This window comes from Castor canadensis, chromosome 8 (genome assembly GCF_047511655.1).
Source record: "Castor canadensis chromosome 8, mCasCan1.hap1v2, whole genome shotgun sequence".
Classification (NCBI taxonomy): Eukaryota; Metazoa; Chordata; class Mammalia; order Rodentia; family Castoridae; genus Castor; species Castor canadensis.
Window position 1 is genome coordinate 152,896,695 of NC_133393.1, and position 18,361 is coordinate 152,915,055.

Genomic DNA, 18,361 nt, shown 5'->3' on the forward strand with positions numbered 1-18,361 from the left:
GCTTCGATGATGAGGAGAGGAGGGAAGAGAACTTCAGATGGTGGGAACAGCAGCACCAAAGCCTGGAGGTGGGGCGGCTGTGCTCAGGAGGCAGAAAGTGACTGTCAGAACTGTTGAGAGCACTCCCCCCAGGGAGTCCGGGCAGGATAGATTGAAAGTCAGTCTGGGGCCCTGCATGCCCGGCTGTGAAGTCCGTTTTGTCTGGAAGGAAGCTGAGAGCCATGGAAGGCTTCAGAGTGGAGGAGTTCCACGCAGGGAACATGGGAGTGGTGCAGGCCTCTTTCTCCCTGTCCAGCCAGGCTCAGAGGTGCCTTTGAGGGAACATCAGGAAGCCGCTGTTGAAGAGGGGAGCTTGTGCCTGGCCACTCGAGGCTTGAGCCTGGGATGCAGGAACTTGGGATCTTGCTTCCTGTGTGTCCTCAGATACACTGGTTAGCTTCTCTGTGCTAACATTTCCTTGTGCCTGAAATGCACGCCTCCCAACAGCTTTGTCCTGAGAATAAACTGAGCAACTAGAAGCAACTGGCTGGCACAGGGGGCAGCGAGAGGTATGGTTCCTGGTTGGAGTTTCATCATTCTAGGGTGGAAGCCAAGAGCATGGGCTCTGGGTGAGCATTCTAGGTTTGAGCCCCTGTCTGTGCTTCGGTTTCTCCATCTGTATGACGGACGGGGTCAGTGCTGGCAGCAGCCTCACTGGTTTGGGTGTGAGGGCTGAGCTCGGCTGCTAGAGAGGCCTTTAGACTGCAGCTGTGTGGGCAGCCCCTCCCCCATGTCCTCTTTGTGTCCCATCAGGGAGGGCCCCTGTCCCCTGCACTCAGGCATGATACCCTGGCCTGGATGTATCACTGGGTTCAGGCTTGCTCAGGGGCACCCCAGGCCTTCCTACCCTTGAACATAGGGCCCAGGAAATGGGGTGCAGCCGGGGTGACTAATTAAATGACCACTGCATACACAGCCCGCCCCGTTGCTGTGCACTACTTGGGGAGGCGGAAACCCCGAGCAGGACAGGCTCGGATCCTGCCATTTGTCACAGACAAGTGTCTCTCCGTTCCCCGCCTGCTGTGAGGGAACCCGGAATTCACACTTCAGGGGGAACCCGTTTAATGATTGGCCACGAGGTCATTTATATTGGCTAAGCGGGCGTAATTAGGCTGGATCCGAAGGTTACCGTCACCGTTCAAAAAAGCTGTTAAGGGGTTAACCTCAGAGAGAATGCATTGTATTCAGCGCTCTGTTAAAGTTTGAAATAATTTTTCCCATGGGTTTGTTCACATTCTAATTTTCAACTAAATGAGACATCTGTTTCAGAAAAGGAAAATTTGCTCTGGTTGTCATGGCAACTATCATTCTGTAAGAAAATTATTCCAATGGTTCCTTTAGAACAGAAAGACAGAAATTCAGGACCTAAAGCTGCCTCCCATCGCTCAGTCTGAATTCTGATTCAGCTGCCCTCCTCGGGGGCCAGGCGGTGCCCTGGGCCAGGCAGTGGACAGGCCAGTGGAGGACTTCGGCCTGCAGGGGGGTGCGGCCGGGCCAAGATGTCAGGTTTGGTGGGAAAGGTCCCGTGGCCTCGGGCTTGACATTCCTGGGTTTCATTCAGACCATGGTCTGGTGGCCAGTGAGGGCCAGGTGGCTTGAGGGACAGACTCTCTTCAATGCAAAATCCCAGGCCATCCTGTAGGGAGCGAGACCGCTGGCCACAGGTGCAGAGGGAACAGCCCGGGAGGCCAGTGCAGACTCCACCTTGAGGACAGCCCCTCCTGTGTCCCCTCAGCCCCCCTCAAGCCCCACTGCCAGCCCATCCATCTGTCCCCCCGAAGGGCTCCCTACCTGAGGCTGGCTCAGAAATGTCTTCTGGAAGTTTCTCTGCAGGCTTCAGCCTCCCCACTTCCCAGTTCTAATACAAGCTGGGACATGACCTCTTCCCCACCACCGGGCTCCCGGATGTGCAGGTTGGCCCTCAGAAGGCTCCAACCTCGCCCTCACAGCCTGCCCTCCCCTTGGGGCGCAGTGGCCAGTGAGGAGGACCACCCCCCTCAATGTCCGGCCTTGTTATCCCATCAGAATGGGACAGATGGCGTGGTGAGAGCAGGGCCAAAACCAGGATGTCTGATGTCTGCTTTGGTGCCCTTTCTGTCCATCAGAGGGGACAAGGCAGCTGCCGGTCTTCCAGGACCTAATGCTCTGTTGTCAGCTGTCCCTGTGCCCCCAGGCCCTGCAGCAATGAGGCCACCTCACCTGTGCATTTGGAAGGTCTCATGGCCCCACATCTGGGGGGTGGTGAGCAATGGGAAATGGGGGGTGAGGTGGGGAGGGAAGAAGAGACCACAGTGACAGAAGAGTTCTAGATCAGATGTGCTGTTGAGATTGGTCTCCATCCAGCTCTGCTCTGGACTGCTGTGTGACCCACTGACATGGAGCAACTTCTCTGGACACCCCTGAGAGTTCAGCTTCATAAGATTCATAATCACATGTTTCCAGGAGCAGGCAGGAAACTGTCACCCCAGAGTAAGCTCCTTGGTGCTGGCTGGGGGGAAGCTGGGTGGGCAGAGGTGCCCCATGGTTGGCTGCTGGGGTCCCTTGGGTTGCTGATGTGTTTCTGAGTGTCTCTCTTAGCAAGCCACCCACTGTGGTGGCTCATAAGAACTAACAGCCTCCTTCTTTCCATACTGATGAGGCCTCGTCCCGCCTTGTAAATATTTGATTAGATTTTTGAAAAATGGAGTCCGTGTTTGGAAGCCAGCACCAGAAACACACTCTTCTGTTTCCCATCACTGGCAGGGCTGGGGCTCCCTGGAGGACCCTGAGTGACTTCCAGGCTCCATGGCCTTCCTGTGGCACCCCGCCCTGCTCACCCCATCTGCCCTGGTCAGATGGCAAGGCTCTGGGTCACCTCTCTGTCACTAGGCTTCAGAAATTCCAGAGTCCAGCCAGGTAAATTGCAGCTAGCACAGCCCAGGGGCCCTTAGAGTGGGGCTTTTGGTGCCCACCAGAGCCAGGGCAGGAAAAGGCTCGGGATCTATGGATGTGGTCTGTTTAATAGTCATAGCCTCAACTGAAGTGTCCCTTCCCACTCTGGTGTTCTCCACTCCTTCCTCCTTGCTAAAAAATGCTGTTGCCAGCATCAAAATGCAGCTGGAAAAGCCCTGGCAGACCTGGTGGGACTCGGGAGGGCCCACGGTGGTGCTGGTGTTGATAGGGATGGGGAGGCGGTGGTGATGAGAGTGATGATAATGGTGGTTGTAGTGAGGGGATTGATGTGGTGGTGGTAATGGTCCTGGTGGTGGTGGTGGTGAGGGTGGAGGTGACAGAGGTGGCGGAGGTGATGGTGGGGGGGATGGGATGTGATAGCAGTGGCAATGAACCAGCACTTTTTTAAGCACTTTCCATGGATCCACCGAGTCGATCCTCTCCGTGCCCCGCTGAGGCAGACCACCATCCCCGTGAGGCGGGGCTCAGAGCTCCTGAGGATTCAGGTGGCTTCACCAAGTGCTCTTAGAGCGCCTCCCGGACCAGGGTCACAGGCAGGAGGCCGGCCATTTTAACCCAGGTCTGTCTGACTCAGTGGTTCCCTTGGCATTGGGTGTAAAGTGTGTTTGTATGTGCATGTGTGTGTGTGTTTGTGTCTACATGTGTAGATGTATGTGTATTTGTATGTGCTTATGTGTACATGCATGTGTATCCATGTACATGTGTGTTTGTATACATGTATTTGTGTCTGTGTAGCATGTACACATGTGAATGTGTATGTGTGTACGTGTACATGTATTTGTGTCTCTGTGTAGGCGTGTGCACGTGTGAATGTGTTTATATGTGTACATGTATTCGTGTCTGTAGGCATGTACACATGTATGTGTTTGTATGTGACATGTATTTGTGTATGTACAGGCATGTACATGTGTGTGCCTGTGTGTGTTTCTATGTGCACACGTACTTGTGTCTATGTGTAGGTATGTACATGTGTGCGTGTGTGTACATGTACACATACTTGTGTCTATATGTAGTGTACATGTGTGCATGTGTGTGTCTGTGTTCATGTATTTGTGTCTCTGTGTAGGTGTGTGCCTGTGTGTGTGTATGTGTACACGTGTGCATGTGCTGCATCTTTCTGCAGAACCCTCAGCCTTTTGCAGATGGACAGGGCAGACCTGGTGGGAATGTCTGAGGGAGGAGCCCCCTCCCACCCCGCCCCGGGGACCGCCCCCTGCCCAGTGCTGCTCTCTCAGTGGCCATTCCCCAGCCTGGCTGCCTGGTCACCTCACTTGGTGGAGACTTCCTGTGGGTGGGGATCCTGTGTGGCATGGGTCTGGTAGCCCCTCGTGCTGCCACCACCAGCTGGCTCTCCTCCCACAGTGGAGGGACCAGGGACAGCCCCTTCCCTAGCTCTACCTGTCCACAGACTCTGGAGCCCACGGGTCCACAGCTGCTTCCAAAGATCAAGTGCTTGTGTGCAGGGACATGGGGGGATGGCGGCTGGTCTGTCTGTCTGTCTGTCTGCTTTGAGTAAGTTCTTCTCTGGCCCTGGGGGCCTGTGGAACGTGGGAATTGGTTTCAGCTTGGGGATGTTGGTAAAACCCTGAGCCCATTAACAGGTGGTTCACTGTCCAGGCTCTGTCACCGCCACGCACATGACATTTGTTTGCTCCTCCTGTACTAGTGTCTAAAACAGTAAAAGGACCTTTGACTCAGAGTCCCTCAGGCTGGTCACCTATCCTCTTCCACAAGCCCAGGACCCAGGAGGTGGCACTACAGACTTGAAGACTGGGTAGGGAGCTTCATGTGTGAATCTGAAGATGACGTCTCCACTGGCTCCCTGTGTCACCCTGGGTCCTCCTGCCCCTTGCTGAGTCTCAGTCTTCTCACCCACAACCTGCCTGGGTGGGACTAAGGCAAGTTTCCCCCATGGGGTTCCAAGAAGATGCACTGGGTGACATCTAACAGGATAGAACCATCCCTTAACAGCCAAGGGTGTCGGCCACCCCACAGAATGGCAGTGGGCCAGGGCAGGGATTTAGGTGGCAGCTTTGGGTATGAGATGGGCTGTGAGGGCAAAGCTCAGCCCCTCTCCGACCCGCAGTGTGTGCTGGCCGGGGAGTGACAGTGAGGTGCCGCCTGGGAGTCTGCATGTAGGGGCCCAAATTCACATGCCTCTCACCTCTCTGAGCCTCAGCTTCCTCATCTGTACAATGGGAATAGTCTGGATCGTTCATCACGGGTCCTGTAACAGTTAGGTGAGCCATCCCTGTGGTGGACTTAGATGGGGCCTGGCACCAGGGAGGTGCACAGAACATATGGGTAACTCTTTGTACCCCAATCCTTGGCACTCAGTTTCCTCATCTACAAAGCAGAAAGAAGGAAGCCAGTTTCGCTGCAGGGCAGAGGTCCTGGGTGACGGGAGGGGAATGGGTGGTGGCGATGGCTATATCGTTGGAATGTACAAATATACAACAGAAATGTACTCAGGGCAGGAAAGGTGCCAGCAGGGCCAGTTCCTTGTGGGAGGCCTTGCCCCCAGCTCCTGATGGTTGCTGGCCATCCTTGGTGCTTGTAGGAGCATCACTCCAGTCTACCTCCATTGTCACACAGTGCTCCTCCCTCTGCCTGTGTCTTGTTTCCCTGTGGCTCTCTTTTATAAGGACACCAGTCATTGGGTTTGGGGCTCTCTCTAATCCAGTATGACCTCATTTTCATTTGATTGCTTCTGCAAAGACCCTATTTCTAGGTCACTTCCATAAGTCCCAGGGGTTAGCAACATATCTTTTCAAGGGACACAGTTTGACCCACAACAGTGATGGCGGAGATGGTTTTGTTGTCTGTCCAGCTGCTGTGTCAACAAATACATAAATTGGGCAGCTTATAGACAACAGAATTTATTTCTCATGGTCCTGGAGTCTGGACATCCGAGGTCAAGTCTCCTGCGGATTCTGTGTCTGGTGAGGGCTGCTTCGGGCACTGTCTCGCTTCCTCACATGGTAGAAGGGCTGAGGTCTCTCTTGGGGCTCTGTTACAGGGGCACTAGTCCAGTTCATGAGGACCCTGTCCTCAGGACCTAATTACCTTCCAATGCCCACCTCCTGATAAAACATTTTGGGGGTTAGGATTTCAACATAGGAATTTTGGCGGTGTTCAGATCATAGCGATGGTGATGGTGGCAGTGATGGTGGTGATAGCAACAGTAGTGGTGATGGTGGTGATAATGGCGATGGTGGTGGTGGTAACAGTGTTGGTGAGGGTAGTAGTGCTGGTGGTGGTGATGGTGTTGGTGATGCTGGTAGCAATAGAGGTGATGGTGATGGTACTGATGTGTTGGTTCTGGGGTGCTGTTGCTGGTGCTCGTGGTGATAGTGGTTATGGTGTTGGTGGTGTGGTGGTGGCAGTGGTGGTGGCGGTGGTGATGGTGATTGTGGTGCTGGTGTTGTTGGTATTGGTCATGGTTCTGGTGGTAGTGGTGGTGGTGGTGATGATGGTGGTGGTGGTGATGGTGATGGTGGTGGTGATGATAGTGGTGGTGTTTGTGGTAAGAATGCTGATGGTGCTGGTGCTGGTGTTGGTGGTGATGGTGATGGTGGTGGTGATGGTGGTGGTGTTGGTGGTATTGATGGTGCTGGTGGTGGTGGACTGCCTGACTGGGAGCTGCTGGTGGAGCTGGGTATGAACACCTTCTTTCTGGGATCTGCCCTCTCTTGCTTTGGGCTCCACCAGCCCTCAGCTGGTCAATATGCTAACAGAAGTCCTGGCAAATCCTCACCTTCATCTCAATTGACTTTCTGGGCACCAAGGTGGTCTTGATGACTGTTGCTCTGTGGGCTGCTCCCCTCTCCTGTGACCGCCTCACACTCCCCTGGCTCTCTCTGAAGCACCCATCTTCTCTTTCTAGGCAGCCCTGGTTTTATGGATGGGGCTTTAACCTTCCCCGAGGCCAAGCCCTGTTGGAGAAATGGAATCTCATTCCTGAAGGCGTCGACATCCTGATAACCCATGGACCGCCATTGGGTAGGAACTGCTAGCCCAAACCCCTGCTAGCCTGCCTGGGATGGGTGGGGGCTTTGGAGGAGAAAGGGGCTGGCTGGGCTGTGCACTGAGGTCACCTGGCTTGTCAGAGGGACTCTGAATGGGATGTTCTGAGAGCAGTTGCTGGGTCTTCACTGGGGATAAGGTGCCCCATTGTTCCTTTACTTCCTGAGCACCTGCTGTGTGGACAGTCCCGGATTGCTCACCACAGCACAGCAAGCTTGGCGTCACCTGCCTGTCTCACATGGGGCAAGGTGGACTCAGGCCCTTGGCTCTCCAGACCAAGTCCTGGGTTCTGAACACCCCAGGGCCCACCATGGGCTCCATTCAGGCAGCACTCACCTGTCAGATGCTTGCGGGTCAGTTCCCTGACCCCAACCCATCCGTTGCCCCTGGGGCTGTGGATCCACCTGTCAGCATCTCTCCTCTCTGCCCCACCCCACCACTCCAGTCCAAGCTGAGGCCCTAACTCACTGCTACCACCTCTGGACCTAGTGGCTTCCCACCTGGGACCCCACATCCTGTCCACTAGCCATTCCTTCCTCGCCAACCCTAACCTGTCTCTCAGCTCCTTCCTCTTCCTCTGTTGCTGTTGCCCCTTCCTTGGTCCAGTCCAGTGTCTTTTCTCTCTCTTTTGACCACTGTGGTCTCCTCACTGGACCTGCATCCCTGAGTCTTGCCCCATCTAGTGCACTCTCCTCATACGAATAGGAGTCAGTTCAATGCATGAGCTCTTATGAGGTCATCCCTTTATAACCCTCTGTGGCTCCCTCAGTCTTTAGAACAAAGATCAAACTCCTGGCATTCTGGTTCAGACCAACCACTTGCTTCCACAGCTGCCTCTACTGAACCTGCCATCACTGCCTCTGTGCTTGGGGCTGCCCCTGTGCTGGGTGATGTGGTTCAGGGATTAGCACCATGCACTGCTTTCCTGGAGGGAATAGAATGTTCAGGAATGGTCAAACCCAGAGGGACATGTTCAGGGCTGAGGAAAGCTTGTGGGGGCAGAGTGAACATTTATGTTGTCTGGGGAGGCCCAGAGGCTTCCAGAAGAGGGGACATCAGAGTTGCATCTGGGTCTGGGGGAGGCAGCGGGGCAGAGGGCAGGGCATCAGAGGGAAGTTCTTCCCTAGGTTGAGGCCTATCCCAGCCCGAGTCCACAGCTCACACGCCTCTTTAGGTAGGTGCTCTCACCACCCCATGCTCCTACCCAGCCTGTACCCTGGGTGCCCACCTTCCTTACCAGTGGCCCAAAGAGGGTCTTTACCTCATTACCAATGGAGGAAGCCCTCAGGCCTGGGATTCTGCCAGGGTCCAGGCAGCACAGCAAGACTGTGAACAGGCTGAGTCCTCCCACCCAGGGCCTCCTGACCACTGTGCTTATAGTGTGGCTTTGTGGCAAAGGGGTTCTGTTCCCTCCCTTCTCTTTCCCGCCTTTTCTTCATCCTTCCTCTCTTCCTTCCTTAGCTCCTTCATTCTTCTCTTCTTTTTGCTTCCCTCTCTTCTGCTTTCATCTCCTTCTTCCTCCCCTCCTTCCCTTCCCCTCTACATTCATCTGTCATCCATGCCCCATCCATCCATCTACCTATCCATCTGTCCATCCATCCTCCACCCATCCATTCCATCTATTCATCCACTCATCTATCCTTCATCCTTCCATCTGTCCATCCATCATCCATCCATCCATTCCATCTATTCATCCACTCATCTATCCTTCATCCATCCATCTGTCCATCCATCCATCCTCCATCCATCCATTCCATCTATTCATCCACTCATCTAGCCTTCATCCTTCCATCTATCTGTCCATCCATCATCCATCCATCCATTCCATTCTCTATTCATCTTTCTATCTATCCTCCGCCCATTCATCCACCCATCCACCCACCCATCCATCCGTCTGTCCATCCATCTACCCATCCATCCATAACCATTCTCCATCTTCCTTCCATCCATTCATCTACTTTCTTTTGGCTTCCTACTTTCTACATGTCCCACCCTGGCCACTGCTCATACACCACACGACTGGTTCAGGGATGCCCGTGTGTGCCAGGCTTTCCTGCAGGTACTCCCCACGTTCATGTCTACACTGTAGATGCCAGGACGGCTGAGGAGCTCCAACCCCTTTGCAGCACACACACTGCAGGGTGAGGACGGGCCTTACGCACGTGAGATCCCAGGGCCTGGCGTAGCACTTCTAATTGTTGGATAAAATTGAGGCACCGATAGCTTAATTCACTTGTCCAAGGTCGCAGTAGCAGTCAAGCCTGGGGCTTAAACCTGGGTGTCTTCCTTAAGCCTTCTTGCCCATTTCCTGTCTCTTCTCTGCTTTTCTTTCCTTCTCTCTCATCCATCTCATTTGTAAGTCGTGTCTGCTGCAGCCGCCTCACGCGTTGAGTCAAAACTCCCCCGTCCCCTTCCTGGCAGTTGCAGAACGCATTTCACCCACCCAAACAGAGAGGCCGAGAGGAAGCTAATTGTGCGCTTGGAGTAATCAATTATTCTTCGTGTGTGTAGCCATGGGAGGATAATAAGCAGCCGCCATATGGGCTCCGGGAGGCTGGTGGTGGAGCAGACACAGCACGGCCATGGGAGCTGGGCTGCAATGACTGAAGAAGTTCGTTGTCTTGATTTTGAGAGGTTTGTCTGGAAAGTTTCCGAGATGGGCACTCGCTCCCCAGCTGTATGGAGGCTCTGCTGTGCCTGGGGCGTCAGCTTGCTTGTCTTGTCCAGGTGATGCTGCCCTTGAGACCATACAAACACAACTGGTCTGAGGACACCAGTGATTATGAGTGTCTCACCCTGGTGATTGGCCCACCTGCGGCTCCTGGAGGAGGCTCAGGACAGTCCTGCAGAGGAGGACGGCCGTGTGCCCCTGCTGGTGCCGGAAATCGGGCTTCCACCCTGAGGGCCTAGGCAGGCCAGGGCTTGGTTGCTTGCTGTGGGATAGCTGCGAGGGCTGCAGTTCAGAACACTGTGTCTCCCAGGCTGCACGGGCTGCTGCCTGGAATGTGAGGGGCTGGGAGCTGGGCCCTCCAGGACCCCATCATTGCCCCGTTTCTTCCTGCACAGGCTTCCTGGACTGGGTCCCCAAGAAGATGCAGCGCGTGGGCTGCGTGGAGCTGCTGAACACGGTGCAGAGGCGTGTCCAGCCACGGCTGCATGTCTTTGGCCACATCCATGAAGGTCAGTGGGTAGAGGGGGACCTCCCGTGCTGGGGCTCCTAACTGGCCCTTCAGAGGGGCCATCTGCCTCCCTTCAGCCTGGTCACCGCCTTCCTCCCTGACATCTTCAGCCAGAAGGGAAATGGCCCACTTCTCCTGTGCCCTCTGTAGAGGCCTCGTGCACACGTGGCCGACCCCTGAGATGTTCACTCACGGGAAGATGAATGCAAAATCCCGCAAGACTCAGGGGGTCTTGTCTTTGGAGCCCTGCAATTTTGCCTCACCTCTAGTCTGGGGAATCCTTTAGGAGATGGCCAGGGGCATTTCAGAGAAGGAAACACTTAGACTGTGACATAGAACAGGCATACTCTGATTTCCTTAAAGCTGGTGCCTATATTGTCACTCATATCCCCAGGGCCTGATATACAGTAGGTGCTTAATAAATATGGAAGGCCTGCCTGTCTGCCTCACAGGCTTCAATGGCATGGCATGGATACCACTCCCCGCCCCCTCTTCTCACCGCCACACCCATGCAGACCTGGCGTTCCATGTCAGCACGATAGTGGTGATGGTGGCAGTGTAGATAACGGTAACAATGGTTTCCGTCCCGAGACTGGCGCAGAGTACCGGATGTCCGCTCCACACTGAGCAGTGGGCCATGATGGTGAGGGGTAACCTGAGCTCCGGTCCTGACTGCCACATTGCCACACGCTTACCTGTCCCTGCTCACTCACTTTTCTTATTAGACCTCAGGCATCCTCACCGGAGCCTGGTTTCAGCAGTTTGACATGGACACGTCTTTTTGCTCCTGTTGAACACCTGTCCAAGGCCTCCCAGTCCCCTCCTTGCCAGGAAGCACTTTGCTGCTGGAGTGGGGCGTTTCCCATCCTGCTGAACCTCTGTCTGTGGCGCTCCAGGGCTCCTGGGCCTCTACACGTGCCTGGTCCACCGCAGGTCATTTTCCAGCTCAGAAGCAAACAAGCCTAAGGCTGTTCCCTGAGGTCCTGGAGGACATGCTCAGGGGGCAGAGCCATCCGACCCCTCCACTGTGAGAGCTCCTGTGCTTCCGGGCAGCAGACAAGCAACCCCAGGCAAAATCCGAGAGCCTATGGGAAGGCTCCTGGGCTGTGGATAATAATGCTGGCTGCCATTTTCTCTGTCCCTCCGTGTGTGGGCAGGGCCATCAAGGTTGCCTTTGACCGAAATCACATCCTGCACCATTGTATAGGCAAAATGGGGCTCCCGAAGCTGGGGGTCCACATAGCAGAGGGAAATGGCTCTTCCGGTGCGGAGGTGATCTAGCTGAAGGGTGGGGAGAACTCTAACAGGTAGAGACAATGGAAAGAGCGTATTGTGGGAAGGAAGAATGTGACCGTGACAGTGATGGTGATTACGATGAAAAGATGGCGATAGTGGTGATGATGATGACGGTGGTGGTGGTGGTGGTGGTGAAAATGGTGACCATGAGACAATGACAAGAGCAGTGATGGTAATGGTGATGATGGTGCTATGATACTGAGGGTGGTGAAGATGACAGTGGTGGTGGTGACAACTGATCCTGACAGTGTGATGGTGTTGATGATAACGTGGGCGGTGATGAGGATGGTGGTGAGGACGATGATGTCATGGTGACGATGGGGATGGTGATGAGGGTGGTGACTTACTGCACGCTTTCTGTGTGCCAGGCACCCAGCCGAGCACTGTACCTGGGGGACGATGGCGTCTCTTGCTCATGGCAGACCTGGGGCCTCTTATTTCACGGAAGAAGGGACTGGGTTTGAGAGCTGCAGAAGTCTGCCCCAGACATATTCAGCCCATGGTAGCCAAGTGCCTCGTGGCGACCATACACGCAAGATTCCTTCACTGCTGCAGGTCCTGGCCTGACAGTGCGTGCTTACTTTGCAGGGTATGGTGTCATGGCGGACGGGACCACCACCTATGTGAACGCGTCCGTGTGCACTGTGAATTACCAGCCTGTGAACCCACCCATAGTCATCGACCTTCCCACGCCCCGGAACTCCTGACTGCTCCCCGCTGCCCCAGCTCTGCTCGCCTGCACCAGCTCCATATGACTGGCCAAGAGCACCGATCCCCGGCCCTCTCCCTTCTCTGCAGAGCAGCCCAGATGGCCTGTCTGGCCATGGGACAGCCAGTGATGGGTTGAGGCCTTGGGAAGAAGGAACTCGACCTTGACTGTTGGCCTTTTGCCACCTGCACTTGGGAGCCTGTTGGCCCACAGGGGTGCTGCACTACTTCTGTTTTCTGCGTGTACATTGTGTGTACCTCGGTAAAAGACAGTAAGAGACTCACGACCCCGTCCTGCTTGGGAAATGACTAAATCCTGACCCTGCTCAGTTGACACCCCCTGGTTTTGAGAAGCCACTGCTTTTGGATGGGTTTTGGAAGTTCCTGCACAAAATGTCTCTCTGTCTGAGGGTCTGTGTGGCTGTGAGCCCCAGGGCTGGGGTGGATGGGAGATTTTGTGGCCTGGGCACAGACGGCCCTTCCTCTCCTGCCTGGTCGAGAGGAGAGGGGCCTGCTTGTGGCAGAGGCCCTCTGATGGAGCGTTCGGGGACATCTCAGGAATTTGGACCACACCTTGCTGGGCCCACAAGTGACTGGCCTTGCATGGTTTCCCCTTTTCTTCCTGTGCACACTTTCACCTTGAACAGTGGCCTGAGCGTCCAGGCAGCTGCTCAGGGCCTGGATTTGGAGAAGTGGGTTCTACAGAATGTGCCATTTGAGTGCCCAGAACCTGCTGGAAGGTTCTCCATCACAATCCTTGGTCCTGTGCTGCTCTGCAGAATACAACAGCTGGAGGGTCTGCAGGCCCACAGCGTGCGTGTGTGCACACATGCATCCCTTTAAACCTAACCAGGTGCACCCCACGTTTCTCATCACTGTTCCACAATGAGTGGAGCAATGTTTCTTGGTGTGATTTACCCTGCTGTTTGGGATTCTGTCTGACAGACACACAGCAGAGGACAGACACCTAAAGAGTTCAAATCCTCGCTGACCAGTACCTCCGGTTGCCGGGAGGTGGCGCAGTGACCGCTGGCTCTGGACTCTGGCAGCCCCACCTTGGGCAGTGGTCTTCTTTGAATTAGGACTGTGGGGGGGGGGAGGGGCGGGGCGCATGTTTAAGGGGGAGGAGCCAGCAGGACCCGGACCAGGGCTTAGCTTAGCAGGGGGGCAGGGTCAGGCACGTGCAGGGCCCGAGTCTGTTCTTGTTTAAAATGCTGAAATTTATTCATCCTTGGTTATTTTTGGTATTCATTTTGATTTTTTACAGCATTACTTGTCCTGATTTCGGTGGCTCTGTTCCCTCTTTACATTGTGCGCCTCAGAGGAGGGCCTTGCTCCCTCACCCTGGCCCCAGCCCTTTTGCAGATACAATTTTGTTTTATCTGCAGACAGTCCTGCAAGGTAGGTACTGTTGTCCCCCATTTTAGAGATGAGGCTATTGAGACCAGAGAGGTGAGGTAATTTGCTTGAGGATGCGTAGCACATGAGAAGCAGCAGCAGGATTTGAACCTCGGTTTCTGGCTTCACAGCCATCACTTTACCATCACTCAGACAACTCAAGGTAGCATGTGCCCAAGGCTCTTATTTAGCTTTGAAGGGTCCTGCTCAAAACTGGCTCTGAGAGCCCCTTGAACCCTGAGGAATCCCGACCTCTGAGCCCAGCATCCCAGTGTCCTGGGGGACAGACTCCTGCCTGGTTGGTGAGCCGGGCTCACAATGGATGAGGCCGCATTCCAGGGAGTCCCGCGGCTCACTGTGCTGGCCAGGCTGGCTGGGCTGCACAGGTCATGGGGCTGCAGGAGTCCCGTGGCTGGGGACATTGACATGTGACAAGAGTGGCACACGGAACACACAGGCCCCTGCGTGTGGCCTCGTCTCCATTTCTATGCGGACCAAGAACTATGAACTTAAAAAAAATGTTTTTCCTAGGTATCTTCAGAATATGGTGTATTTTTATGTGGAAAAGAAGTTACGAAGGCAGCTGTTACTTTAAGAGAAAATTCATTAAAAATCCTTGAGGTATGAAAGATGACGGCGTGCTCCTCAATCATTTTGGCATAACTTGATTGTGGCTGTAATTTTTTTTGTCAAGCATGTCAGACAATAAAGTCTTTGTAAGAAGAAAGCAAGGTCTGCGTAGTGCCTCTTCCTGTGGGTGTCCCTGGGTCTCTGGTGGGCAGGTGGTGGCAGAGGCCTGACTCCTGCTCAGAGTGCACATGTCCACAGCTGCAGCCTTTGCTTGTTTTGCCTTCCCTTGCTGGGAGAGCTCAGAGGTGGTGACACAGCAAGTCTGGGCTGGTCTCCCGGGGAGCCTTGAGAGGCCTTAGCTGTGGACTTTTCCCAGAAGCGATGTGTTCAAGCCAACCCTTGACAAATAAAAGGTCCAGGCATTGTCCAAGAAATGCCCTGGTGGGTATAATGACTCCAGTGTCAAAGGACCCTGGCCATAAAAGTTCTGCCATTTATATTACCCATCTGTCCATCTGTCCAACCATTCGACCACCCATCCACCCAGTCACTCACTCACCCATTGACTTAACTTGAACATACCCATTCATTTGTTTGTCCATCTACCCACCCACCCACCAAGCTATCTGCCTCTCCAGCCACCCCACAAACATCCACTGAGCGCCACCTTCCCCTCAGGGCCTAGCCTGGACCAGAGGAACGCAGGTGCTGATGGTAGGTTTAGGAGCTGAGGTTGGGAGGGCAAGTGGAGGAAGGCAGTGGGTGCTGGCTGCCAGTCACGAATGAACAGCGCTGGAGCGGGAAGAACAGGTTTGAGGAAGGGAAGGAGTTCTGTTTGGGCCTCAGGAGTTGTAGGTGACCAGGTGAGCTAAGGGGCCGATGTCTAGCGGCCCGGTGGGTAGATGGCCGGCAGGAGGAGCATCGTCTGTGGAGATGATATGGGTCCAAGTGCAGTCATGGAGTGGGGCAGTCTCCCAGGAAGGTGTGCAGAGGGTAGGAGGTGCTGCATGGGGCAGACGCGACCTTGCTGTGACTCTCGCCTGGTCTTAGATGGCACTTGTCCCAGAGCCTTACAGGAGCCTGCAGTACTGGGTCTTGGCCCCTTCTGTGGGTCATGAAGAACTGCTCAGTTTGAGGGACTCTCACTGACTGCTGCTTATGCCAGCATGAGCCCCAGCAGGATTCCTGGTCGGGACAAGGCCCCTCTGAGGCTGTGGCCCATGCAGGCTCGTACCCTGCAGGCTGCTCAAGTGCCCGATTCCCATGGCCGTGCCAACTGCGTGCTTCTTTTTCTCTTTTCCTCTTTCCCCCCCTTCTTTGCCCTCCCTCCCTCCCTCTTTCCTTTTTGCACTGATGAGGACGGAGCCCAGGGCCTCTCGCATGCTAGGTAATCGCTCTACTACTGTGCACATCCCCTCCCCCTACAGATGTTCCATAGAGACAGTAGCAAGAAGTGGGCCACCAAGAGCTCCTCCCCTGGATGAGGGAGGTGGCAGAGGTGGGTGGGTTCAGAATGAGGCTCTGAGCCCCCAGTGTACACTCCATTGTCCAATCAGAGGTCACTTGATGGTTATAATTTTTTTTTGGCAGTACTGGGGTTTGAACTCAGGGCCTTGCATTGCTAGGCAAGTGCTCTACCACTTGAGCCATGCCCCCAGCCCCCATCAGAGGTCACTTGAAAGACATAAATTCAAAGACATAATGAAGATGTCAAGGTGGCTATGTTAAACCCAATTTCCAGGGTCTATTTAGGCCAGAGTTTTGGAGGCTGGAAGTCCAAGATTGGCAGCTCATTTGTTTGGCGTCTGGTGAGGGCCATCTGGCTACATCACAACATGGTGAATGGCCTCCTTGAGGGAACACATGCAAAGACAGACAGAGGTCACACGGTGCAGGACTACAGGCATGTGCCACCACGCCCAGCTCCATCAGTGACTTTTCTTTGGTGCACAGGAGCTTGGCTCCCCACTTTAGCATACTTACATGTTGTTTCCTGGGCACAGATGGCTTCAGAGCTGCCGCTCTTACCCTGTGAGAAACACGCTACCATCTAGAGCAGTGTGTGCACAGTCTTGTCTATACAGTTGGAACTCAGTTTCCCAAAGTTTCTTTGGTTGTCTTTTTCCCTGTCCCCAGTGAGGAGATGTCACACATCAGCAACACAGATTATTTTGGCACAGTCTGTGTTCTATCCTGCTGTTGGGTCTGGAGACCTAAGGCAGATGAGTGAGCATCCCATCCCCCATGGAGAGCACTGTGATTCCTGCATCCTGAGAAGGACTTGTAAACCTGCATTCCTGCACCCTGAGGTGCAGATCTGCCACAGGGCTGATGAGCAAAATGCTCTCAAGATTTCCCCTCCCCCAACAAGAGGCAAAACAAACCAGTTCACCCAAGAAAGCCCGCGAATCCACGCCAATGAAAAGAGCCCACCTAACCCTCACCCAAACCCAGAGTTAAAAGTCCATAAAAAACCTAGCCTTCACCTGAGCAGCGAGCTACCACTTTCTGGGCCCCGCTGCACTGCTCTAGCTGTAGCCTTTCCTTTCTCTCTAATAAACCCTACTTCATACACCAGCTTTGGCTCACAAGTCAATCAGCTGCCTCACGAGCCAGTTCTCTAGCCTGTGAAGGCAAGGACCCTCGATACTGGCCAGAAACACTTCACACTGGCATATAACACTGGGGTCTCCTGACCTCATGGTTGATGGCCTTAAATTTGCCAATAGTGAAGCCCTTTGTTTACAGTGTACAGTTCTATGGTTTTGGTATGGCCCCTGTATGAAGGCCAGTCCCATACCCTAAAACTCACTGTTGCACTGTTTTCCAAAGTGGATGTGATTTTGCAGTCTTGCCAGCGATGAGGGCTGTTTCTGCTGGTTCACATCCTCACCAGCTTGGTAATTACCAATTTTCACGGTTTCAGTCATTGGAGTGGGTGTGTGGTGGTCACACTGTGGTCACATTTCCATTTCTGTGATGGCTAGACATGTCAGACATCTTTTCATGTGCTGACTTGCCATCCACACACGTTCTTTCATGAAGTTCTGACTTAGATTTCTCTCCCCTTCTTGAAAAATTGAGTTTTTGTTGTTGTCACTGAGTTATAAAAGTACTTTATATTCTGCGTGCAAGTCTTTTCTCCAGGCCTGTGGGATGTCTTTTTAAAATTCCCTCAGCAATGTCTTTCTCAGAGAAAAAGTTTTAAATTTTAAGCCCAAGTTGTCATCTTGTTCTTTCACCAGTTGTGCTTCTGCTGCCATCATAGTTTGGATCTGCAATGTTCCCCGAATTCCCACATGATGAAGGCTTGGTCCCCTGCCTGTAGTGGGGACATTTAGGGAGGGGGTGGAACATTTAGGAGGTAGGGTCTAGTGGGAGGAAGTTAGGTCTTTGGGGGTGTGCTATCGAAGGGATTTTGGGATCCTAACCCCCATCTCTCTTTTTTTTTTTTTTTTTTTAATGGGACTGGGGTTTGTGCTTTGCTACTTGAGCCACATCTCCAGTTCATTTTGCTTTGGTTGTTTTTGCAGATTGGGTCTAGCAAACTATTTGCCTGGACTGGCCTCAAACCTTGATACTCCCAAGTAGCTAGGATTACAGCCATGAGTCACGGGTGCCTTTCCCTCTTCCTCTCTCTGCTTCCCAGTTGCCAGGAGGTGAATAGTCTTCTTCTACCATGTTCTCTTGCCATTATGATATACTGCACTGTCACAGGCCCAAAGCAACAAGACCAAGAGACCACAGACTGAAACTTCTGAAACTGTGAGCCAAAATAAATCTTTTCTCCTTGCATAGTTGTCTCAGGTATTTCTGTCACCATGAGGGAAAACTGACTAACACAGGTATTGCATCTGAAAATTCATTTTCAGATTCAAGGTCATGCAGATTTCCTCTCATGCTCCCTTTAAGAAGTTTTATAGCTTTGTGTTTTACCTGTAGGTCTCGCGTGCTCTCTGAGTTAATGTTTGCATAGCGTGAGGCGTCAAGGTTCGTGATTTTGCACATGGACAGCACTCCTCCATCCAATCTCCTTTGCACGTCTGTCTAAATCAGTTGACTCCATCTGTGAAGGTACATTTCCAGCTCTCTGTTTCGTCCCACTCTTCTGTGTGTCCATCCTTTCATCAACACCATACTCTTGGTCACTGTGGCTTTGGGGTAAATCTTAAATCAAGTAGTTCTCCCATTTT

General features: G+C 53.5%; 1 protein-coding gene across 4 annotated transcripts in view; it reads left to right on the top strand.

Annotated features, from left to right (window-relative positions):
• Positions 1-14,325, top strand: part of Mpped1 (metallophosphoesterase domain containing 1) — a 77,730-nt gene extending 63,405 nt beyond the window's left edge. For all 4 annotated transcript variants that reach the window (XM_020174180.2, XM_074084637.1, XM_074084638.1 and 1 more), the window contains 3 exons: positions 6,878-6,993; positions 10,084-10,197; positions 12,081-14,325. In XM_020174180.2, the coding sequence (XP_020029769.1) occupies positions 6,878-6,993; positions 10,084-10,197; positions 12,081-12,199 (349 nt within the window). In that variant the 3' untranslated portion in view covers positions 12,200-14,325. The remainder of the gene's footprint in view (positions 1-6,877; positions 6,994-10,083; positions 10,198-12,080) is intronic.
• Positions 14,326-18,361: the final 4,036 nt, after the last annotated feature.